Source organism: Thalassophryne amazonica, chromosome 22, assembly GCF_902500255.1.
Source record: "Thalassophryne amazonica chromosome 22, fThaAma1.1, whole genome shotgun sequence".
Taxonomy (NCBI): domain Eukaryota; kingdom Metazoa; phylum Chordata; class Actinopteri; order Batrachoidiformes; family Batrachoididae; genus Thalassophryne; species Thalassophryne amazonica.
In genome coordinates, this window is record NC_047124.1 from 39,184,012 (window position 1) to 39,211,063 (window position 27,052).

A 27,052-nucleotide genomic window follows, 5' to 3' on the forward strand; every position below is an offset into this window, starting at 1 on the left:
GTTTTGTTAGGGTGTAACTGTTGGATTATTTTTTTATGATGTTTACAGTGTAATGACGTGTGACTGTCGTTTGTTAGGGTGTAACTGTTGGATTATTTTTTTATGATGTTTACAGTGTAATGACGTGTGACTGTCGTTTTGTTAGGGTTTAACTGTTGGATTATTTTTTATGATTTTTACAGTGTAATGACGTGTGACTGTCGTTTTGTTAGGGTGTAACTGTTGGATTATTTTTTTATGATGTTTACAGTGTAATGACGTGTGACTGTCGTTTTGTTAGGGTTTAACTGTTGGATTATTTTTTATGATTTTTACAGTGTAATGACGTGTGACTGTCGTTTTGTTAGGGTTTAACTGTTGGATTATTTTTTATGATTTTTACAGTGTAATGACGTGTGACTGTCGTTTTGTTAGGGTGTAACTGTTGGATTATTTTTTTATGATGTTTACAGTGTAATGACGTGTGACTGTCGTTTTGTTAGGGTGTAACTGTTGGATTATTTTTTTATGATGTTTACAGTGTAATGACGTGTGACTGTCGTTTTGTTAGGGTTTAACTGTTGGATTATTTTTTATGATTTTTACAGTGTAATGACGTGTGACTGTCGTTTTGTTAGGGTGTAACTGTTGGATTATTTTTTATGATTTTTACAGTGTAATGACGTGACTGTCGTTTTGTTAGGGTGTAACTGTTGGATTATTATGATTTTTACAGTGTAATGACGTGTGACTGTCGTTTTGTTAGGGTGTAACTGTTGGATTATTTTTTTATGATGTTTACAGTGTAATGACATGTGACTGTCGTTTTGTTAGGGTGTAACTGTTGGATTATTATGATTTTTACAGTGTAATGACGTGTGACTGTCGTTTTGTTAGGGTGTAACTGTTGGATTATTTTTTTATGATGTTTACAGTGTAATGACGTGTGACTGTCGTTTTGTTAGGGTTTAACTGTTGGATTATGTTTTATGATTTTTACAGTGTAATGACATGTGACTGTCGTTTTGTTAGGGTTTAACTGTTGGATTATGTTTTATGATTTTTACAGTGTAATGACATGTGACTGTCGTTTTGTTAGGGTGTAACTGTTGGATTATTATGATTTTTACAGTGTAATGACGTGTGACTGTCGTTTTGTTATGATGTAACTGTTGGATTATTTTTTATGATTTTTACAGTGTAATGACGTGACTGTCGTTTTGTTAGGGTGTAACTGTTGGATTATTATGATTTTTACAGTGTAATGACGTGTGACTGTCGTTTTGTTAGGGTGTAACTGTGGGATTATTTATCTCTCTGTTTTCTTTTTTGTCTGATGGTGAACAGGGTGAATAATCCCACCCTGACGGAGGTCTTGGAACAGGTGGTGCTGCTTCCTCAGAATGTCCACATGGCTGTTCGTTACACCAGCATTGAACTGGTGGGCGAGATGAGTGAGGTGGTGGACAGAAATCCTCGCTTCCTCGGTATGGCTTCTGTTATTATGCTCTACCGCTTTTATTTACTATATTTTTATTTATTTAAGATTTATTTAACCACAAAAGTTCCACTGACATTATAAACCTTTTGTAAGTGAGTCCTGGCCAAGAGACAGCAAGAGTTACAGAACAGTTACAATTAATTTCACACAACTAAAATAACATACAATTTATGAAAAAGTTACAATTTAAACAGCTCGTCTCAAGTGCTGTCAGTCTGGACTTAGAAGTGCTCAATGAACTAAATTCAGGTCATTCCCAGTCTTTTTGCAACATGTTCCACGTAGACGGAGCCGAGCAACCAAAGGCCCTTTTCCCAGTTCTGTGGGGGCAAACGGAACAGAGAGCAAGAAATGATCGTTTGAACGCAAGAATCAGATTACTTATGTAAGAAGGCAGCAGCCCATCATGGCCTCATAAATCAAAGTGTACCAGTGTCCCAACCTGCTGGTGGACAAAGGAGGACGTCCCACTGGACAATACGGCTGTCAGTTAAGCCCTCGCCCCACCTAATAATAAAACCATGAATAATCAGTCATGTATGGATTTGTGATAAATTTCAGTTATTATTCGAATAATGAGCCATGTATAAGAACATTGCACAAACAGTTAAAAAACACTGCGAGTGAGTGCGAGTGATTGCGTCAGTGCACACAGCGCAGTTCTTCTGAATGATTATAATGGAGGCTTCTCCCCAGAAACTTTTACTATAGTGGTGCTGTTGGCAATTATCACCCAAGGCGGCGCACGTTGAGTCATTTTGACTGGTTTTAGATGCATTGAAAGCAAGAATAATAGTCAAAAAATGACACTTGTGTTATAATATCAGAGTTATTTTTTTGGATGTTTCTGTTAATAAAATAAATAATATTGAAAAGTTTAACAACACATTAATGTTTGATGGACATAACATTTGCTCTCGTCTTCAAAAATGACACACTGCACCTTTAATCCAGTAAGACAGGCAGAGTTTTTCTGTCATGTTGACAGTTTAGTTCAATTTCAGTTTATTAATTTATATAGCACCAACTCATGACAAAGTCGCCCCAAGGTGCTTCACACAATTCAAACAACACAGATTAATTTAAAATCAAAATTAAAGGCAAGAAAAGCACAATAAAAAGATAAAACACAGTAGAATAAGAAATTACAAAGCAAACACAAACAGATTAGATTAATGATAAGACAGTCTAAAAAAGTGGGTCTTCAGTCGTGATTTGAAAGTCTCCACTGTGTCAGACTGCCGAATAACAGCAGGTAGATCGTTCCAAAGGGTTGGACCACGGTAGGAGAAGGCTCTATAACCCACAGACTTTTTGTTCATCCTCAGAACACACAGAAGCCCTGCTAACACAAGGGTCTTGCAGGTACGTAGGGCTTAACCAAGTCCGCCAGGTAGGAAGGTGCCAGTCCATGAACAATTTTATAAACCAACAATAAAACTTTAAAATCCAATCTGACAGAAACCAGTAGCCAATGAAGGGATGTCAGAATGGGAGTAATGTGGTCAAACCTTCTACTTTGTGTCAAAAGTCTGGCAGTAGTATTCTGTACCAACGGAAGTCCTCGAATGCGAGACTGCGGCAGGCCAGAAAATAAAGCATTACAATAATCCAGTCTGGAAGAGATAAACGCATGTATCAAAGTCTCAGCATCAACCATAGACAGGATGGGACGAATCCTCGCCACATTTCACAGATGGAAGAAGGCAGTCCTCGTAATGTCTCTAATATGGGGGCCAAAAGACAATGTAGGATCGAAAAGTACTCCAAGATTCCTCACTTTGTCTGTATGATGCACAACACACAAACCAAAATTAAGTGCCAGCTTGTCAAAATGATGCCGATGTCTGGCTGGACCAAGAACCATCATTTCAGTCTTATCAGAATTCAAGAGTAGGAAATTACTAGACATCCAACTTCTCACAGATATAAGGCAATCTTCCAAGGCTTTTATATGGGCAAGATTACCAGCAGTTACCGGCATGTACAATTGAGTATCATCAGCATAACAATGAAAGATAATCCTGTAATGCCGCAGAATATGCCCAAGGGGCGCTATATAAAGTGAGAAAAGCAATGGGCCTAATACAGACCCCTGTGGAACCCCAAAATTAATTTTACCAAGGCCAGAAGTAGTGTTATTATACACAACACAATAAGAACGACTGGACAAGTATGACGTCAGCCAAGCAAGAACACTTCCAGTAATCCCAAAGTAATGTTCCAGCCTATCAAGTAAAACACGATGATCCACAGTATCAAACGCAGCACTAAGATCCAAGAGCGCTAAAACCATTGTGGTGTCCAAATCCATTGCACACAGAAAATCATTCACCACTCTGGTAAGCGCTGTCTCTGTGGAGTGATGTTTTCTGAAAGCAGACTGAAGTGGCTCAAAAAGATCATTCTCAGTAAGATGGTCTACAGGCTGCCGTGAGACCACTTTTTCCAGAATTTTTGAACAGAATGACAGATTTGATATCGGCCTGTAATTACTTAATACACCAGGGTCAAGACCAGATTTCTTAAGCAATGGTTTAATCACTGCAGGTTTAAAACACCCAGGAACAGAACCAGAGCTTAATGAAAGATTAACAATTTCCAGCACAGTTGGCCCAAGAACGGGCCACAGGTCCTTAAACAATTTTGTTGGTATAGGATCAAATAGACAGGTTGTGCTTTTTGTAGATGTCACGAGCTTTGCTAGCTCGTCTTGTGAAATAGTATCAAATTCTGTAAATCTAGGTGTCACCTCATTATTTTTTTCTTTTTAATATTTCTGAGTGGGATTGCATACTTAAAACAAAAAAAACAAAACAAAGCAATATACCCCCTAATTGTGTTTGAACAAGAGCTAAATCTAGACTGATTTGATTGTCAAATCAGAATAAAATTTATTGCAAAGTAAGTTCTCACATACAAGTAATTTGATCTGGTGTCATTGGTGCAGAAACAATAATAAAAAGAAAACAAAAAAAAAACTTCTGCAAGAAGTAAAGAAGTAAATCTGCTCTTTTAAAGATGAAATCCTGGATGGAAAAATTTGATTGATGATGAATTTGAAGATGATCATTGATTAAATTGCTTCGCTGCTGATGATGTATAATAAAACAAATGGTGACTGGTTCATAAACACAATTATGACAGAGTTTGGGGGGAGAGAGAGCAGCTGCACCACAGCAGGGGCAGCTGAGTTTTTTTTTTTTTGTTGTTGTTGTTGTTGTTTTGTACGTGCGCGCGTTTGAGCAAATTGTCCGTGAAGATTATTTTATTTATTAACTACACAGATATATAATAAAACAAATGGTGTCTGGTTTATAAACACAATTATGACAGAGTTTTTGGGGGAAGAGTGAGGAGCAGCCCTGCAGCTGGCAGCGGAGTTTTTTTTTTTTTGTTTACATGTGCGCGCATGAACGGGACAGGAGGTCCTCAAACTGGGTCCTGCAGAGGCGGAAGGACCGCTGAAAGTGGCAGTCATCTAGACGCAGCTCCTGCAGCAAATAATGATACTCCCCGAATTGGGAACGTCTCATGACGTTTGTCTGCTTTCCACAACAACTCGCTCCGTGTGATCAAGATCCATCATGTTAACTTGACTGACAACCGGAGCCGGCGAGCGGAATGGAAGCTCCTCCTATTTGATGACGCACTAGGGCGAATTTTTGCAGCGAAAGCAGAGTGACACACTGGGCGATGGTGGCGCGTCTGTCGCCACACGACGGTCACAAATTTATGGCGTCTGGTCACACCCTGTGTGAACGCGGCATTAGACTGTTCCAAATACGTTCTCCACCTCATGAAGCGCAGAGGAAAACGGCTTCAGCTGAAATGGTCCACTGTGATTCCGGATGCGATACGAGGTGTTTTCAACAGCCAAACTCTGACAGAAAATGATTAATCTGCTACAAAATAATTATTTTATATATAGCGTTCATTGCACAAATCGGGTGGGATTGGCATGAAGAAGTGCGTGAGAGGGTGGAGCCAAAATAGCCTGTCCTGTCATCGTAGCCTCCAGGTGCTCGGATAATGGGTTTTTAGCAGCCTCGTCCTCACCACAAATGCCTCTAAAATCCTCATTTGTCCCCGTAGTACCTCGTACACAAACTGCCCCACGCTGTTGTTTTTGACCTGCTGTTGTTGCTGTGACAACCCGCTTTTTCACCGACACCGAGTCCTGTCACTCAAATAATTTGTGAACCAGGGAACTACAATCCCAATTCCAGTGAAGTTGGGACATTGTGTAAAATGTAAATTATAACAAAATACAATGATTTGCAAATCCTCTTCAACCTGTATTCAATAGAATACACCACAAAGAAAGTGCAAGTTAAAACTCTACCATGCAAAGCGAAAGCCAAACATCAACAACATCCAGAAACACCGCCGCCTTCTCTGGGCCCGAGCTCATTTGAAATGGACAGACACAAAGTGTAAAAACTTGTGAATAAAAACTCTTAACTGATCACAACCAAAAGTTTCAAGGATTTTTGATAAAACACACAACTTTGATGTTGGCCTGTAATTAGTTCAAACTACTGGATCACCTCATTTTAACAGAATAGAGCCTTTATTGTCGTACGTACATACATATATACATATGACGAAATCTGTCCTCTGCATTTAACTGTCCTAATTAGTTAGACACAATCCAACCACTAGGGGCAGACCTTAAATAAGGAACAGACTCTAATTAAGGAGCGGACCCTAAGGCCCCCATCACACATAGCAAGAGTGTGCAGGAACCAGGCCGACAAGGCAAATATGGTCATAATCTGGATGCAGTCGAAAGGGAAAGAGGCGTGGTCAACAATATCAGAACGGAGCCAGACTGCTTCGTGCACACCTGCAGGATGCAGCCCAAACATATTTTAGACAACAGTTAGACAACATAGACTGCTGTCAGACACCATCAACATTGGAGCTGTCTCTCACTCACCCACCCACCCACGCAATCACATCTTCACTCGTCCTCACTTCCCAGAGGGTGCGCTGGCAGGAGTGTGTGTGTCTCACATGACGGAGTGTGCGTGTGTACAGGTGTAGAACAAGTGATCCAAACAGTGTGCGAGTGTGTGGCCAAATGAAATGTTCACTCAGCTGTGCGCGTGTGTTCATAATGTCTGAATGAGCCAATACACGCAGATGCAGCTGCGTGTGTAGAACAGGTGATCAAAGCAGCGTGCAAGTGTATGGCTGAAATGTGCGCTCAGCTGCAAGAATGTGTGTTCATAATGGCTGTAGGAGCTGCTCCGCATGCACATGCGGGGCGTGTGTGCGTGAGCACAATAGCTGTCCATCCAGAGAGCGCACAAAAAGTTTGACAACTGTCAGTGATCACCTGCTTGTGTACAGTCTGGTGAAAAATCACTTTAGGTATTTGATCAGTACATACTTGCATTGCTTTATTTGTCTGGCTGGACTCCATAACTGCTGCTGAACTGTGCTGGCAGTGCACCAAATTCTCAAATGTGCGCAACATTCTTCAGATGCAGCCAGCGAACTTTTTCTAATCTCTACTTTTTTTGCTTTTGGCTGTTTCACTTTATGAGGGTAGGCTGAAAAGTTCTAAGGCTCACTATGATGCAGTTAATGCATTAACTGTATCATAGTGAGCCTTAGAACTTTTTAGCCTACCCTCGTATACACATTTTGACACAGCTGTAGTTGGGTTATCGTTGTGGGACGGCACTTCACATGAGATTTATTTATGCCAGAGGTGGATTATGCATTTGTGACCTGATAGATGTAGCCAGCATATTCACCAGCTGTCTGAACTGCGCTATGGAACGTGGGGTACCGGAGGTGAGTTGCATGTGTATTTATGCTGTCATGGGCTGGGAAAACATTTCCACATCATACCTGTTACAGACTTAGGAGATGAACGTGTAATAATACGTGCATTACAGTGGTGACATCCCATTCAGCTGTTATGGGGCGCTGCACCAAGCCTCTGACATGCGCAGAGTGCATCATACATGTTATTACATATCAACATTTCCTTCACCCTCTCTGGCCGGGGTTCAGTGGAAGTGAACAAACGTGGCACAGCATGTTGGCAGGCTTTGCTGTGACCGATTGATCTCAGAGTTCAATCAACTGCGATCATATCATTTCAGATGCTGTTTTGATGCCACCAGAATATGTAGACTGCGATCAGATGATGCAGAAACTGCATATAGACTGCTGTCAGATGTGCGTCACATATCAATGGTGCCAAGAGTATTTTGAACATGTGCAACACACTCGGTACAGCTGAGCGAATGGGACCAAATATGTAAATGTTCACAGACTGCCATCCACTGGTCTTCAGACTGCACCTCAGTATTTTCTGATTGTGGCCAGATGCGTCGGCTTCAGTTGGCGTATGTGTAACGGGGGTATAAGGAACAGACCCTAAACGAGGGGTGGACCCTAAATAAGCATGTTTTAGATTACAGGAGGAAACCCACACAGACACCAGGAGAACATGCAAACTGCACACAGAAAGGGCAAGGAGCGATCCCACGACCGTCTTGCTGTAAGGCAGCAGTGCTAACCACTAATCCACAGTGTAATAAAGGAGTAACAAAAGCTGACATCCAAACTGATGGAATTTTGTTGTTTTAGATTCAGACACGGTGCTGCAAAATCTCCGTCTGTACGGATTCCCGTCAATTTTTATTTTCTGGTTCCATTTACAATGGTCCCTCGCTATAACGTGGTTCACCTTTCGCGGCCTCGCAGTTTCACAGATTTTTTTAGTCCAATTTTGCATGCTTTTTTTTACAGTGCATTGTGTTCCGTGGCCTCATCAAGCAGCCAGTCGCGGCACCGCGAAGGGAGAGCATGCGCATTGTGTTCTGTGTGTCTGTTTATAAGAATCTTCTCGCCCAGAAGAAAAAAGAGTGCCAACAACTACCCATAACTGTGTTCTTCACTCGGAAAAAGACACCTGCAGCGAGGTGTGACTCAGTGGAAAAAGGCGCAGCACCAGGATGAAGAGGCGCGATCAGAGGAACTGTGAAATACTGGTCAGTCACTATTAATAATTTCTTATGTGTCCAACCTCGTACGTTGATCGTTAAAATTAAATTTGTTAGTTCTAAAAGCCATCATAATTATTTATAGGAAAAAGTTATATTTTTATTTCTCAAACAAATGTTTGGGCCTGAAAACAGGTTGGTCTTATTTTTCTACTAAGGTTTGAACTTTGAGAGTGTTTACACACAAGAGAAAAGTGAGAAAATGTTAATGCCTGTTTGAGAAAAGTGTATAAAGTGTGTAGGGAGGGGTTTTACAGCCTTAAAACATCTATAATAATTGTAAAAAATACTTTCACCTATCGCGGGCTATTTTTAGAACGTAACTCCCGCGATAAACGAGGGACCACTGTATTCAGTCATTTATAATCGCTAACTGAAAAAAATATTTTTATTGCTTCATTTCGACACAAAACGGGAGAGGACGGAATTTGCTTTGTTTGCTATCAGTTTCTATGTACAAACAAAAAATACACACGAAAGACAAATCCCAGTCAGTAATGTAACTCAGTGAAACAAGCAAAGTAATACAACGGACAGACGAACAAAGTTACAACAGTTAATAAATTGTTTTTATAAAGTCTTTTAAAACAAGCCAATGTGCTAGATACCTTAATACAGTCTAAATCACTCTTATAGCTTTTTTTGTAACAGAACTAATGGATTAGTATTTGTTTTATATGTATTTCCCTAAACGTCAATGCAATAAGTCATGTAAGGAACAAATAATGAGTGACACAACGAAACCAGCAGATGCTGGGGGAGAAAGTATTGAGCTTTGTACAGGATAGCAATAACTTTTGATATTTTAGACTCAACATGTTTTATATGAGTTTTCCAACAAACCTTATCGTCAACAAAAACTCCAAGAAATTTAGTTTGAGATACAATTTCAATTTCAACACCATTCAACAATAACTTATTGCTTAAATTTCTAGGCTTATTTCCAAATATGATGCACTTAGTTTTACCGAAATGAAGTGATTATTAGAGTCAAACCAATATTTATTTTTGCAGTTCCCTCTCCACCAAGTCCAAGAGCTGTCCCAATTTATCCTTGCTACAAAACACAGTTGTATCATCAGCAAACAAAATACAACTCAAAAACCTAGAAACCAAACCTATATCATTAATATACAACAAAAACAATAATGGCCCAAGGACTGACCCCTGGGGCACCCCATACATAATTCAATCAGTCAATCAATCAAGTTTATTTCTAGAGCCCTTTACAACACTCAAAGTGACCAAAGTGCTTTACAACAAAATTTAAAAACAAAACATAATAAAAACAAATATCCAACAATAAGACCATTACAGAAACAATTATATAAAAAATGCATAAAAACATTTAATAGCATAAAGTAAAGTGCCATCATGCTACTGAGTGTTAAAAGCCAGCCTGAACAAATGCGTCTTGAGCCTGGACTTAAAAAGCTCTAAGTAAGATATTCTCATTTCAGGGGGCAATTTATTCCAAAGTTTGGGCCCAGCAACAGAGAAGGCCTGATCACCCCAGTGTTTAGACCTGGACCTGGGCACCTCCAGTAAAAGCTGATTTACAGACCTCAAAGACCTGTTTGAGACACGAGGATGCAAGTCAAAAATCAGTCAAATAAGGAGGGGCCAGGCCATTAAGGGCTTTAAAGACAAACATCAAAATTTTAAAGTCAACTCTAAAAGAGACTGGAAGCCAGTGCAAATTAAAAAGAACTGGGGTGATGTGCTGACGTCTTGATATGTTTGTTAAAAATCAGGCTGCAGCATTTTGCACCAGCTGGAGACGACTCAGAGATGTCTGAGGAACTCCGACATAAAGGGCATTACAATAGTCAGTTCTAGAGCTAATAAAAGTGTGGATAGTTTTTTCAAGGTCAGCGTGGTTTAAAAATGGTTTAACCTTAGATAAAAGACGCAACTGATAAAAACTTGTTCTTACCACGCTGTCAATTTGTTTATCAAATCTAAAAGAATTGTCAAATACCACCCCCATAATTCTAAAAAATTCAGATTTTATCCCACCAAGATGAACACACTATCTATTACGTAAATAACTAGCTATCCAGTTAAAGCCCAGTCCTCTAATACCATACAGCTGTAATTTCTCCAATAATAAAGCATGATCAATAGTACCGAATGCTTTCTGTAAATAAAAAAAAAACAACAAAAAAAACAGTGTATTGCTTCTTCTCTATTGCATTTGTAACTTGTTCCACAAAGTCTATTAAAGCCAAAGAAGTTGTTCTATTTTTTCCTGAAACCATACTGCTGTTCATTAAGTAAATGATGTTTCGCTATAAAGTCGTTTACAAATATTTTTTCCAAGATTTTTGAAAACTGAGGTAACAAAGATATTGGCCTATAATTTGAAAAAACATGTTTATCACCAGATTTAAACAATGGTATCACCTTAGCAATTTTCATTCTGGAAGGAAATTTCCCAGTCATAAGTGACAGATTACAAATATATGTTAAAGGTTTGATAATACAGTCAATAATGTTCTTAATCAAACCACATCAAAGCTATCGATGTCAGACTTAGACTTAAATCAAATCAAATCAATTTTATTTATATAGCGCCAAATCACAACAAACAGTTGCCCCAAGGCGCTTTATATTGTAAGGCAAAAGCCATACAATAATTACAGAAACACCCCAACGGTCAAAACGACCCCCTGTGAGCAAGCACTTAGTGACAGTGGGAAGGAAAAACTCCCTTTTAACAGGAAGAAACCTCCAGCAGAACCAGGCTTAGGGAGGGGCAGTCTTCTGCTGGGACTGGTTGGGGCTGAGGGAGAGAACCAGGAAAAAACCATGCTGTGGAAGAGAGCAGAGCTCAATCACTAATGATTAAATGCAGAGTGGTGCATACAGAGCAAAAAGAGAAAGAAACACTCAGTGCATCATGGGAACCCCCCCAGCAGTCTAAGTCTATAGCAGCATAACTAAGGAATGGTTCAGGGTCACCTGATCCAGCCCTAACTATAAGCTTTAACAAAAAGGAAAGTTTTAAGCCTAATCTTAAAAGTAGAGAGGGTGTCTGTCTCCCTAATCCGAATTGGGAGCTGGTTCCAGAGGAGAGGAGCCTGAAAGCTGAAGGCTCTGCCTCCCATTCTACTCTTACAAACCCTAGGAACTACAAGTAAGCCTGCAGTCTGAGAGCGAAGTGCTCTATTGGGGTGATATGGTACTGTGAGGTCCCTAAGATAAGATGGGACCTGATTATTCAAAACCTTATAAGTAAGAAGAAGAATTTTAAATTCTATTCTAGAATTAACAGGAAGCCAATGAAGAGAGGCCAATATGGGTGAAATATGCTCTCTCCTTCTAGTCCCTGTCAGTACTCTAGCTGCAGCATTTTGAATTAACTGAAGGCTTTTCAGGGAACTTTTAGGACAACCTGATAATAATGAATTACAATAGTCCAGCCTAGAGGAAATAAATGCATGAATTAGTTTTTCAGCATCACTCTGAGACAAGACCTTTCTAATTTTAGAGATATTGTGCAAATGCAAAAAAGCAGTCCTACATATTTGCTTAATATGCGCATTGAAGGACATATCCTGACCAAAAATGACTCCAAGATTTCTCACAGTATTACTAGAGGTCAGGGTAATGCCATCCAGAGTAAGGATCTGGTTAGACACCATGTTTCTAAGATTTGTGGGGCCAAGTACAATAACTTCAGTTTTATCTGAGTTTAAAAGCAGGAAATTAGAGGTCATCCATGTCTTTATGTCTGTAAGACAATCCTGCAGTTTAACTAATTGGTGTGTGTCCTCTGGCTTCATGGATAGATAAAGCTGGGTATCATCTGCGTAACAATGAAAATTTAAGCAATGCTGTCTAATAATACTGCCTAAGGGAAGCATGTATAAAGTGAATAAAATTGGTCCTAGCACAGAACCTTGTGGAACTCCATAATTAACCTTAGTCTGTGAAGAAGATTCCCCATTTACATGAACAAATTGTAATCTGTTAGATAAATATGATTCAAACTACTGCAGCACAGTGCCTTTAATACCTATGGCATGCTCTAATCTCTGTAATAAAATTTTATGGCCAACAGTATCAAAAGCAGCACTGAGGTCGGGGGTCGTTTTGACCTTTGGGGTTTTTACGTAATTATTGTATGGCATTGCCTTGCAATATAAAGGTATTAAAGGCACTGCGCTGCGGTGGTTTGAATCATATTTGTCTAATAGATTACAATTTGTTCATGTAAATGGGGAATCTTCTTCACAGACTAAGGTTAATTATGGAGTTCCACAAGGTTCTGTGCTAGGACCAATTTTATTCACTTTATACATGCTTCCCTTAGGCAGTATTATTAGACGGTATTGCTTAAATTTTCATTGTTACGCAGATGATACCCAGCTTTATCTATCCATGAAGCCAGAGGACACACACCAATTAGCTAAACTGCAGGATTGTCTTACAGACATAAAGACATGGATGACCTCTAATTTCCTGCTTTTAAACTCAGATAAAACTGAAGTTATTGTACTTGGCTCCACAAATCTTAGAAACATGGTGTCTAACCAGATCCTTACTCTGGATGGCATTACCCTGACCTCTAGTAATACTGTGAGAAATCTTGGAGTCATTTTTGATCAGGATATGTCATTCAAAGCGCATATTAAACAAATATGTAGGACTGCTTTTTTGCATTTACGCAATATCTCTGAAATCAGAAAGGTCTTGTCTCAGAGTGATGCTGAAAAACTAATTCATGCATTTATTTCCTCTAGGCTGGACTATTGTAATTCATTATTATCAGGTTGTCCTAAAAGTTCCCTAAAAAGCCTTCAGTTAATTCAAAATGCTGCAGCTAGAGTACTGTCAGGGACTAGAAGGAGAGAGCATATCTCACCCATATTGGCCTCTCTTCATTGGCTTCCTGTTAATTCTAGAATAGAATTTAAAATTCTTCTTATTACTTATAAGGTTTTGAATAATCAGGTCCCATCTTATCTTAGGGACCTCGTAGTACCATATCACCCCAATAGAGCGCTTCGCTCTCAGACTGCAGGCTTACTTGTAGTTCCTAGGGTTTGTAAGAGTAGAATGGGAGGCAGAGCCTTCAGCTTTCAGGCTCCTCTCCTGTGGAACCAGCTCCCAATTCAGATCAGGGAGACAGACACCCTCTCTACTTTTAAGATTAGGCTTAAAACTTTCCTTTTTGCTAAATCTTATAGTTAGGGCTGGATCAGGTGACCCTGAACCATCCCTTAGTTATGCTGCTATAGACGTAGACTGCTGGGGGGTTCCCATGATGCACTGTTTCTTTCTCTTTTTGCTCTGTATGCACCACTCTGCATTTAATCATTAGTGATCGATCTCTGCTCCCCTCCACAGCATGTCTTTTTCCTGGTTCTCTCCCTCAGCCCCAACCAGTCCCAGCAGAAGACTGCCCCTCCCTGAGCCTGGTTCTGTTGGAGGTTTCTTCCTGTTAAAAGGGAGTTTTTCCTTCCCACTGTAGCCAAGTGCTTGCTCACAGGGGGTCGTTTTGACCGTTGGGGTTTTACAGAATTATTGTATGGCCTTGCCTTACAATATAAAGCGCCTTGGGGCAACTGTTTGTTGTGATTTGGCGCTATATAAAAAAATTGATTGATTGATTGATTGATTCTCAGCATCTGTGTGGATGTTAAAATCGCCCACTATAATTATCTTATCTGAGCTAAGCACTAAGTCAGACAAAAGGTACGAAAATTCACAGAGAAACTCACAGTAACGACCAGGTGGACGATAGATAACAACAAATAAAACTGGTTTTTGGGACTTCCAATTTGGATGGACAAGACTAAGAGTCAAACTTTCAAATGAATTAAAGCTCTGTCTGGGTTTTTGATTAATTAATAAGCTGGAGTGGAAGATTGCTGCTAATCCTCCCCCTCGGCCTGTGCTACGAGCATTCTGGCAATTAGTGTGACGGGGGGGTGTTGACTCATTTAAACTAACATATTCATCCTGCTGTAACCAGGTTTCTGTAAGGCAGAATAAATCAATATGTTGATCCATTATTATATAATTTACTAACAGGGACTTAGAAGAGAGAGACCTAATGTTTAATAGACCACATTTAACTGTTTTAGTCTGTGGTGCAGTTGAAGGTGCTATATTATTTTTTCTTTTTGAATTTTTATGCTTAAATAGATTTTTGCTGGTTATTGGTGGTCTGGGAGCAGGCACCGTCTCTACGGGGATGGGGTAATGAGGGGATGGCAGGGGGAGAGAAGCAGCAGAGAGGTGTGTAAGACTACAACTCTGCTTCCTGGTCCCAACCGGGATAGTCACGGTTTGGAGGATTTAAGAAAATTGGCCAGATTTCTAGAAATGAGAGCTGCTCCATCCAAAGTGGGATGGATGCCGTCTCTCCTAACAAGACCAGGTTTTCCCCAGAAGCTTTGCCAATTATCTATGAAGCCCACCTCATTTTTTGGACACCACTCAGACAGCCAGCAATTCAAGGAGAACATGTGGCTAAACATGTCAGTCCCGGTCCGATTGGGAAGGGGCCCAGAGAAAACTACAGAGTCCGACATTGTTTTTGCAAAGTTACACACCGATTCAATGTTAACTTTAGTGACCTCCGATTGGCGTAACCGGGTGTCATTACTGCCGACGTGAATTACAATCTTACCAAATTTACGTTTAGCCTTAGCCAGCAGTTTCAAATTTCCTTCAATGTCGCCTGCTCTGGCCCCCGGAAGACATTTGACTATGGTTGCTGGTGTCGCTAACTTCACATTTCTCAAAACAGAGTCGCCAATAACCAGAGTTTGTTCCTCGGCGGGTGTGTGGCCGAGTCGGGAAAAACGGTTAGAGATGTGAATGGGTTGGTGGTGTACATGGGGCTTCTGTTTAGAACTATGCTTCCTCCTCACAGTCACCCAGTCGGCCTGCTTTCCCGGCTGCTCGGGATCTGCTGGGGGACAGCTAACGGCAGCTAAGCTACCTTGGTCCGCACTGACTACAGGGGCCTGGCTAGCTGTAGGATTTTCCAAGGTGCGGAGCCGAGTCTCCAATTCGCCCAGCCTGGCCTCCAAAGCTACGAATAAGCTACACTTATTACAAGTACCATTACTGCTAAAGGAGGCCGAGGAATAACTAAACATTTCACACCCAGAGCAGAAAAGTGCGGGAGAGACAGGAGAAGCCGCCATGCTAAACCGGCTAAGAGCTAGTAGCTGCGCTAAGCTAGCGGATTCCTAAAAACACATAAAGTGAATAATGTGTAAATAATTTAGAGGTGATTCAGCAGAGGGAGTGCTTTAGTTAAGGCACGTGAAGATTACACTGTGAAACAAATCGTTATCTAGTTAACTAGATCAATCTAACTGCGCAGATTAAACAGCTAACAGATACAGCAAAACACCGCTGTGCTCCGGAACAGGAAGTGATACAATACCGCAGTGAGAGCCAACCACCAGTAGAGACTTAGACGACTTTATTCATCCCACCAGGGGCAATTGGTTTCAGCAGCTTGCATACTGGCACACAAAATACAGTAAACACCCAATACATAAAAATACATAAAAAAATAAGTTAGCCAAAAAAAAAAAAAAAAAAAAAAAAAGAATACCATGGGATACAGTGTCATCACAACCATTTAAAAAAAAAAAAATTAATATATATATATATATATATATATATATATATATATATATATATATACACGAGGTCTATTAGAAAAGTATCCGACCTTATTATTTTTTTCAAAAACCATATGGATTTGAATCACGTGTGATTACATCAGACATGCTTGAACCCTCGTGGGCATGCGAGAGTTTTTTCACGCCTGTCGGTTACGTCATTCGCCTGTGGGCAGTCTTTGGGTGAGGAGTCGCCCACCCTCTCGTCGATTTTTTTCATTGTTTAGGAATGGCTCAGACTGCTGCTTTGTTTGATCAAAATTTTTTCAAAACTGTAAGGCACAACTGAGTGGACACCATTCGATAAATTCAGCTGGTTTTCGATAAAAATTTTAACGGCTGATGAGAGATTTTGGTGTGTAAGTGTCGCTTTAAGGACGGCCCACGGTGCCTGACGGCGATCTGCGCTTCGAGGCGGCAGCGTCTCGCCGTTTCAAGTTGAAAACTTCCACATTTCAGGCTCTGTTTACCCAGGAAGTTGTCAGAGAACAGAGAACTTTCAGAAGAAGTCGGCATGAGGAGTTTATTCAGACATTCCATTGTTAACCGACATTTTGTAATGAAAGAACGTGCGGGCAGAGTCGCATGTCGGGTCGGACCCGACCGCGGGGGTTGCGACAGGAAAAACACCTCCGTGTTGGAAACCTTAACGGGCAAGTTTGAACATGCCCAAGCTGTTAAACAATTTCTCAGTTACTCACTTGAGAGCCATCAAAAGCCGCCTGAATTTTACAAATGGTTTTCAACACGGAGGTGTTTTTCCTGTCGCGGCGCACACAGATTCGCCGAGTCGTTTCCGTGACGACTCGGCGAATTTGCGCGCACGTCTTTCATTAAAAAATGTCCTTAAACAGTGGAATGTCCGCATAAACTCCTCATGCCGACTTCTTCTGAAACTTCTCTGTTCTCTGATGACGTCCTGGGTGAATTAAGCCTTAAATTAGGATGTTTTCAGGTCGAAACAGCCAGACGGACGCCACCTCAGACCGCGCCGCGCCGATCCGCTTTGTGAGCTGTCCTTAAAGCGAAAGAAACTCCACAACCTCTCATCAGCCGTTAAACTTTTCACCGAAAACCAGCTTAATTTCTCGAATAGTGTCCACTCGGATATTCCTCACAGGTCCAGAAAAAATTTTGATAAAGCAACGCGCGCCATCTCGAGCAGCGTGTGAAACAAAGGTATTCAGCCGAGAGGGCGGGACCACATCTCACTCAAGGCCTGCCCACAGGGAAATGACGTCACCGACACACGTGAAAAAACTCACGCATGCGCACGAGGGTTCAAGCATGATTGGTGTAATCGCACGTCATTCAAATCCATTGAATGACGTTTTTTTTAAATAAAAAGGTAGGATAGTTTTCTAATAGACCTCGTATATATTTATATTTATTTATTTATTAAAAAAAAAACTACAAAGAGTTTAAGAGATGAATAGCAGAGGGAATAAAAGATTTTAATAACCGGTTCATCTTGCAGACAGGTGAAACATAGCAACGACTTGAAGGCAACAGGGAAAATTCACCTGCCAGCACGTGACCAGGAGACAACAAAATACAATTTGCTTTCCTCAAAATTTGCTGGTCACAAAAACTGGTTAGATCCCTAAATTTCACTCCAGTGATCTTTGAGCATGTTTTTATAATACTGTACAAGCTGTTTTTATCTTTCAGTGCGAGGCTGGGAAACCAGCAGATGAAAGAGAAACACAGGAGACTTTCAATAAAGGATTGATAAAAACGACACATAAAAACAGGGCTGACAGAGAAAGAATTCAGTTTGCGGAAGAGATAGACTCTCTGTTGCCCTCACTTCACAATATCTGCAGTATTCACATCAAATTTCAGCTTGTCAAAAAAGGTACCTAGGTATTTATATGCAGGAACTCTTTCCACAGCTTTGCCATAAATGATGCTGTCTGTAGCTAAACTTTTATCACGTCTTATATCAGTGGATTTCTTCCCCTTAGTTTTGCGAACTATATTAATTTCATTTTCACCCATTTCTCTAATAAACATTGAATCCAGAATTGTATTAATTAATTTACAGTTGTCCATAGAACACTTCGTCGTGGTTACAGTTGAGTTTGATAAATTTTTACCAACATTAACAAAATAATCATTGAAATAATCAGCAATAATTTTATTTCCTTTTACAGTTTTGTCAGTCTATGTAAAAGTAAGATGGATAATCTTTAACAACTTTTTTCTTTTTAATAATTGTAATGAGTATATATGTATGTATGTACACTCAACAAAAATATAAACGCAACACTTTTGGTTTTGCTCCCATTTTGTATGAGATGAACTCAAAGATCTAAAACTTTTTCCACATACACAATATCACCATTTCCCTCAAATATTGTTCACAAACCAGTCTAAATCTGTGATAGTGAGCACTTCTCCTTTGCTGAGATAATCCATCCCGCCTCACAGGTGTGCCATATCAAGATGCTGATTAGACACCATGATTAGTGCACAGGTGTGCCTTAGACTGCCCACAATAAAAGGTCACTCTGAAAGGTGCAGTTTTGTTTTATTGGGGGGGATACCAGTCAGTATCTGGTGTGACCACCATTTGCCTCATGCAGTGCAACACATCTCCTTCGCATAGAGTTGATCAGGTTGTCAATTGTGGCCTGTGGAATGTTGGTCCACTCCTCTTCAATGGCTGTGCGAAGTTGCTGGATATTGGCAGGAACTGGTACACGCTGTCGTATACGCCGGTCCAGAGCATCCCAAACATGCTCAATGGGTGACATGTCCGGTGAGTATGCCGGCCATGCAAGAACTGGGACATTTTCAGCTTCCAAGAATTGTGTACAGATCCTTGCAACATGGGGCCGTGCATTATCCTGCTGCAACATGAGGTGATGTTCTTGGATGTATGGCACAACAATGGGCCTCAGGATCTCGTCACGGTATCTCTGTGCATTCAAAATGCTATCAATAATATGCACCTGTGTTCTTCGTCCATAACAGACGCCTGCCCATACCATAACCCCACCGCCACCATGGGCCACTCGATCCACAACATTGACATCAGAAAACCGCTCAACCACACGACGCCACACACGCTGTCTGCCATCTGCCCTGAACAGTGTGAACCGGGATTCATCCGTGAAGAGAACACCTCTCCAACGTGCCAAACGCCAGTGAATGTGAGCATTTGCCCACTCAAGTCGGTTACGACGACGAACTGGAGTCAGGTCGAGACCCTGATGAGGACGACAAGCATGCAGATGAGCTTCCCTGAGACGGTTTCTGACAGTTTGTGCAGAAATTCTTTGGTTATGCAAACCGATTGTTTCAGCAGCTGTCCGAGTGGCTGGTCTCAGATGATCTTGGAGGTGAACATGCTGGATGTGGAGGTCCTGGGCTGGTGTGGTTACACATGGTCTGCGGTTGTGAGGCTGGTTGGATGTACTGCCAAATTCTCTGAAACGCCTTTGGAGACGGCTTATGGTAGAGAAATGAACATTCAATACACGAGCAACAGCTCTGGTTGACATTCCTGCTGTCAGCATGCCAATTACACGCTCCTTCAAATCTTGCGACATCTGTGGCATTGTGCTGTGTGACAAAACTGCACCTTTCAGAGTGGCCTTTTATTGTGGGCAGTCTAAGGCACACCTGTGCACTAATCATGGTGTCTAATCAGCATCTTGATATGGCACACCTGTGAGGTGGGATGGATTATCTCAGCAAAGGAGAAGTGCTCACTATCACAGATTTAGACTGGTTTGTGAACAATATTTGAGGGAAATGGTGATATTGTGTATGTGGAAAAAGTTTTAGATCTTTGAGTTCATCTCATACAAAATGGGAGCAAAACCAAAAGTGTTGCGTTTATATTTTTGTTGAGTGTATGTAAGGGGTGGGCGTTTATAAGGTGTGCTTCTGCTCACCCCGTTTTTGGCACACATCACTGTGGAATTGTCTTGTGTATCAGGTTTTTTTTTGTTGTTGTTATTGTTGAGTCTGTGTGCCAAATAAATTCATTCATTCATTCTAAATTTCACTTAAGAGCTTCCAAGTTCCCCTGATGTTTTATTTTTCTCAGACAAATCGCAGTAATACTGATTCTTACACAATCGCATGTTTGTTAATTTATTTTTATATGTCTTATATTTCTTTTCGGCTTCAGTAGTTCTAAATTTTAGAAATTACTTATACAAAAGATTTTTCTTTTTACATGCCTTCAGGAGTCCCTTTGTTACCCAAGGTTTATCAGTCCTTTGTGTATCTCCAGTTTTTGGCACCCACGGACAATGTTTATCATACAAATTAGATACAATAGAAATAAATGATTCATATGATTCATCAACATCATCACAGTAAATTTCACACCAGTTTTGACACAATAAATCCCTTCTGAGGCTCCCCAGATTGACATCAGTTATTTTCCTAATAAAATGTACAGTTTCTCTTTGGGGCACGCTGTCCACTGATGAATGAAAAGCTACAAACCCGGCAAATGATCACTGACATCGGAAATAAGTATTCCACCTGTTATATTCCCCACAATCGCATTTGTTAATATGTTGTCAATGAGTGTTGATGTGTTCACAGTTATCCTGATTGGATGTGTGATCACAGGATGTAGACCCATACAAAACATAGAGTTTAAAAATTCAGTTATTAAAAAATCATTATTAAAGTCTCCACAGACAAACAAAAGCTTGTTATTGTTAATTTTTGTGTACATGTCAATCAGTCTATCCATGAAAGTATTGATATCTGATCCTGGAGCTCTGTAAACACAGTTTATAATTATATATATATATTTTTTATTATTATTTAATTTCGACTGTAACACATTCCATGATATTTTCCAAGGAAAATTACATACTATGTATAATTTCACATTGATTAGAACTTACATAAAGTGCCACACCACCACCTCGTTTATTCTTCCTGTTTATTGCAAAAAAGTCATATCCCTCAAGTTGAACATCATCCTCCAGCTCCTCTCTCAACCAAGTCTCAGTGACAGCTATAACTGAAAATTGCTTATTTGATATTCTTACAGTCCTGAATTTTAGAAAAATTTGTAAGGAGACTTCTACTATTAAAATATATAATAGAAAAAGTCCCATTTATCAAAGAATAATCCTTCAATTTTTCTTCAGTGAAATATTTACAATTTTGAACAATATTTTCACAAAAACAAGTATCTGGGTCAATATTATTTTCAAAGTTATGAAAACTATGTTCGGTATCATCAGAGATTTTTAAGCTAAACTCCTGTGCAAAAGTTCCATCATCAAATGATGAAAAGCATCCATAAGGTTAGCCATTGATTTTATTTATGATTTTCACCATGTTGTATCATTGTTTACACCTTTCTTTAAATTAACTTGCTCAAATCATATTCATCTTTAATGCACAGGGTTTTAGCCTCTTCTGGTGTCCCGTTTAGTTTAATATAAATTTTGCAATTTAATGTCCATGTGGCCTGTATCTTATTTTGCTTTTTTAGGAGTCGAGCTTGTCTTGTAAGATCTGAATTCTTTTTGGTCAAATGTTTATTTATGTACACATTGGTTCCCTTAAGTTTTTTTGCTTGAGAACCCAAATCTTCTGTTTTCTATTTACAAACCTTGATACTGTGACTTTAGATTGCGTTTGACCTCTCCGGGGTAAAAGGTGACAGTTTTCAATGTCTCCAGAGTTTATCGAAATTCCTTTACCACTCTGTTCCGCCACAGATTGGTTGTCCAACTCAGAGGTCTCCCTTCCTGGAGCCACTGCTCTTGCATAACTCCGAGGTTTAATGCCCAAACCCGTGATGAGGTCATTTGACCTAGTCTGTTGCTTAAGGTCGGCAATGCCGATTTTCCATAAGTTTTATTGACTTGTCCTTCTCTTCATTTGCCTTTTGTAATTCAGCAATGTGCTTTGTTAATTCCAGTATTTTTTGTTGTTGCTGTGAAATAATTTTTAATTGATCTGCCACCTCTTTAATAGGATTCATCTGTGCCGACATCTCATTTAGCATTTTTTCTAATTTCCTCCAGTTCTTCCTCCATAACCGCAGTCCCTTTTTTAGGCCCCATAACTGACAAATAAATCATTGTGGTTGATCAGAGTAATGCAGTGTGTGATAAGGCAAGGGTCGGCTGAAGGAACGTCTCTTATCAGATACCTTCACACTAAACATGCCTTAACTTTGGTTACAGGTAGTCAAACAGAACATTTAGTTAAAACAGAACATTTAGTAAAACATGCAGTATTTATCATTTTGACAGTAGCAATACAAATACTTCAGCCAAACACTGATCTCATGTACATCCAGGACCTGACAGTTGGCATAGACCCTGAAGGGATGCATGTTTGCTCCAAATTTGGTTAACTTGTCTCAAATCTCTGAAAGGTTACTGGGAGGGCAGAGTTTTGGACACATGCATGGACAGCATTTCTGCGTCCCTCCTTCGGGTGACTGGGGACAGTAAAAAGCACCCGAACACATCACTGTGACTCACTGTGCAGACACGTCAGAAGCCCTCTGGCAGACTGTAGCTGTGGCAAAGAGCTAAAGGGCACAAACAGGTGTACACAATCGCAAATGTGTAAAATAAGCGTTATCGAGTAGAAAAAATACCTTTGGGTGTTTAGCATGCAGACATCAAGTGGTTATGTTTGGAGACACTGGTCTCACTGGTTTGGTAATTGTCTGATTATGTCAGCGCGACACCAGTCTCATGGTCAGTTTTACCAAATTAAGAACTCTGGTCCATTATGGGAGGGTTGTGTCAGAGTGACTGCTGATTCTGAGGTGGTTAATCCCGGCATCTGAGTCAAAGTCCAGCCATGGACTGTTTCTACCTGTGCCCCAAAAACAGGTGATTTCACTGATTAGTTCATCACCTGCCTGAAGAGGTGAACTAATTAGAATTAGCTGGTTTGGGGTGTGGATGTGGCAGGACTTGGACTCACAGAAACTAGAATTACCCACCTCTGCCCAGTGTCGCAGACCAGACGGTCCCCCCTAAAAATTAGTCCACCCTGCCTCCACTGTGCATGCGTCATGTTGAAGCTCAGCAGCTCTTCTCCCAAAGTGATCCAGGGTTCTCCCCAGACAATGGAACAACGGCGTTGCGCCATTCTACCGTTATGACTGTGCCATTGTACTGCGCTGTGCTGTTAGATATTTTTTAATGCAGCCAGACTGTTTGTGCTGAATGGACTGCTGCCTGCTCGCTCCTCCCACGCCGGCAGAGAGAGAGCACATGGTCTCTCAGTGAAAGAACAAAAACTCCGTCAAAGTCTTCCAACAAAAACAGCTCCTTCTGCCTGCATAGCTCGTGACACATTAAGGCTTTATTTTACAAATGAAAGCCTTCATGTTTCCAAAGTTTGCTCAAATAAGCTTCAGAGACGGTGTGAGAGTGACGAGTCTCTCGTTCCCTCACACACACACACACACACACAGAGAGAGAGAGAGAGGCAGAGAGGCTACACGCTGTAAAAAAAAAAAAAAAAAAAAAAAAAAAAGCAGTGAAGCAATTTGAATCAACAATCATCTTCACCACACAGCCTCAGTGAAACGATAAAGTGTGGAAAAACTGATTCAGAACGTTTTCACATCCAGGATTTCATCTTTAAAAGAGCAGATTTACTTCTTTACTTCTTGCAGAAGTATTTTTTTTCCTTTTCTTTTTATTATTATTGTTTCTGCACCAATGACACCAGATCAAATTACTTGTATGTGAGAACTTACTTTACAATAAATTTCATTCTGATTTGACAATCAAATCAGTCCAGATTTAGCTCTTGTTCAAACAAGACAATTAGGGGTTATATTGTTTTTTTTTGTTTGTTTGTTTTTTAAGTATGCAATCCCACTCAGAAATATTAAAAAGAAAAAACTAAACTGTAAACATGACAGAAAAACTCTGCCTGTCTTAATGGATTAAAGGTGCAGTGTGTCATTTTTGAAGACGAGAGCAAATGTTATGTCCATCAAAGATTAATGTGTTTTTTTCAATGTTATTTATTTTATTAACTTAGACGGAAACATGCAAAAAAGAACTTTGATATTATGTGTCATTTTTCATCTATTATTCTTGCTTTCAATGCATCTAAAACAAGTAAAAATGACTCACTCACTCAATGCTGCCTCGGGTGATAATTGCCAACAGCACCGCTATAGTAAAAATTTCTGGGGAGAAGCCTGTGATTATTAACCATCAGATGACAAAGTAAAACCTCTTAAATCATTCTACAGTCAGTTTTAAGCAGAAACGAGGCAATAATCAGTGACGCTGTGAAATGACGGACGTGGAATGAATGCAACAGTTAGCAGCCCGTATAGCTGTGGCGCTCTGATCACTTCCTCCATCTGTTATGATGAAATAATGCTGAATTTATGTGGAAATGATTGTTGTACAAAAGCTTCAGATATCTGTCACTGAGCTAGATGATGACTGGAGGCAGTTTGAAGCAGAAACAAGGTGATAATCAGTGAACCGCAGCTAATGACACATGCGCAGTGAAGGCAGTTCGGACCGATTGTTAGGGAGGGCCGTTTGGTTGGCGACACCGAATTAATCCGAATCGCATTAGAAGGTGTTTATTATCCTACAAAAATCAGTTGAGACTTGTTTGTTTTCACATTGTACAAATGTTTCCCTTTCACCAGATGTGTAAACCCTTTTCTGAGCTTCTTTGAAATGAGATTCCCTGTTGGCTGTTTTGTAAGGCGTGTCCTGTAAATTCTTGTGCTTGGGCCAGAAACGGTTGCCGCATCATCACTTGGTGATTTGTGGCCAGTCGAATGCGTGATATTTACTTCAGAGGTGAAACGCGCCTCTCTGACTGAACACGAGATCTATTGTGTTGTGAAAACAAATCCAAATAACAGTAAAAAACAAGAATGATTAAACAGCGAGAGGTCGGTGAAGGAGGAACATTACAGGGAAAATCAACCATATTCCAAGTTTGCGGTTCAAAGACGTTTGTGTATGAAAGCGCACCAAATGCTCTCATGTCATGACTTCATTTCTTTCTGAAAGGTACAAAGTTGACCCACTGTGTTTGTGTTGTCCCAGACCCAGTGCTGAACTACCTGATGAAGGGCCTGCGGGAGAAATCTCTGGCGTCGGCAGCAGCCAAAGCCATCCACAACATCTGCTCGGTGTGCAGAGATCACATGGCTCAGCACTTCCACGGCCTGCTGGACATTGCTCGATCCCTGGACTCCTTCGCTTTGTCTACAGAGGCAGCCATTGGTCTACTCAAAGGTTCTGGACACACTATAAAGTCCACTGTACACTCTGGTGCCATTTGCCGGTCTTTGTATGTTCTTTTAGAGCATGGAACGTGAGCCTATCCTGTCTTCTCTGTTTTTCTGTGAAAAACCACTAAGACAATATGTATTTTTCTTAATCTGTTCATTTCATGAGAGGCATTAATAGGGCAAGGGAACTGTTGTTATAACAATTTTAGACAAGCTGATCATGAGTCACTGCAGTTTAAAAATAGATCTGATATCAAGAGTAACTGCTCATTGTTTTAAATGTGGCTGATAATGTCATCAGCTGCTGCACATAAAGAAATTGGAGTCACCTGTTCACTTGCCAGTGTATATATTGTATCAGTGAGGAGTGCATGTATACCTTTGTTTGGAGTAATTCATTACAGCTGATGCAGTTCTTATGCATGAATATATTTTACTTGGAGAAAGTAAATTCTGAAATATCAAAATGATCAATTTACTCTTGGAGTACAGCTCTTCAAAACTTTCTAAAAACAATTGTGTTGTTGACTGAATTGCTCATTTTATGATGCCATGAAAGAAAAAAATAAGCTCAGTAATCTGTCTTTCAAAGTTGATTCATTATTTTGGGGTGCCAAATATTGTAAATACCAAATTTGAGCTTTATGCTTCCATTCAGAGCTGATATATTGCTTTCTGAACATGCAAATACAGCTTCAAAATTGGTTCACGCCATGTTACGGTACCCTATTTTGCAATTTTTTTTCACTATGAAGCCATTTGAGCTAGATTAAAAAAAAAAAAAGAAGACAAAGTTGGTATATGAATATGCTCTCCACAAAAAAAAAAAAAAAAAAAAAAAAAAATGAAGTGGCTGAGCACTTGCCCACATGGTCAAATCATAGAGAGACTGGAGGCCTATTTTTGACATTCTACGATCATGTTCGATTTTCAAGTCAATAATTCAAAAACTCAAGTTATGACCACAATGTTTTACACACATATAACTAGTACCTCAGACACAGTATGTGTATTCTACAGTATGAAGATTATCCATAGAGTCCCTTCTATAGTGCAGCTCTTTGAAATTTAGTAATTTTTTGCGAGAATGGACAAACTGCCATTTTTGTGATGCTACAGAATGGAAAAACTAACTCCGTATGCCATTTTTGAAATTTACTGCTGTATCTGGGGTGCCCAAATAGGGTGTATTCCAAATTTGAGCTTTATATCTGCATTTTTAGCTCAGATAAAGCCTTTTAAAAATGAAAGAAAGCTCAAAATGCATTTGCAAGTGAAAAATAGGATTGTGGGTACCCTTATTAAAAAGTCAAAGTCAAAGTGTCTTTATTTGTCTCCCTAAGGAGAAATTTGCCTTGGACAGAGTCTGCTCTGTCCAAGGCAAAAAGGTCTTGTAAAAAAAATTGTATCTAAAAAAAAAAACAAACAAAAAAAAAACTACTTGGAATTAAGCAGAAATATTTTGCATGTGAATCCAAGTCGGTGACCTGAGAGGCACCTGATGATTTCACACAGAATGACCCTTGGGTTAAAAACGGGTCTGGTTTCTCACCTTAATGATCAACATGAATCATGGTTAGCGTGCAAAGAGGCAAAATGCTTTCTCATTTGCTGCCTCTGTAAAAATCTCTACTGATTGAATCCCTTATTG

General features: G+C 40.0%; 1 protein-coding gene across 1 annotated transcript in view; it reads left to right on the forward strand.

Moving 5' to 3' along the window:
- Positions 1-1,297: 1,297 nt before the first annotated feature.
- The window catches only part of tnpo3 (transportin 3), a 101,077-nt gene continuing 75,322 nt past the window's right edge, over positions 1,298-27,052 (forward strand). Inside the window, exons 1-2 of the mRNA XM_034163468.1 lie at positions 1,298-1,466; positions 25,214-25,405. Of these exons, the coding sequence (XP_034019359.1) occupies positions 1,316-1,466; positions 25,214-25,405 (343 nt within the window). The 5' untranslated portion in view covers positions 1,298-1,315. The remainder of the gene's footprint in view (positions 1,467-25,213; positions 25,406-27,052) is intronic.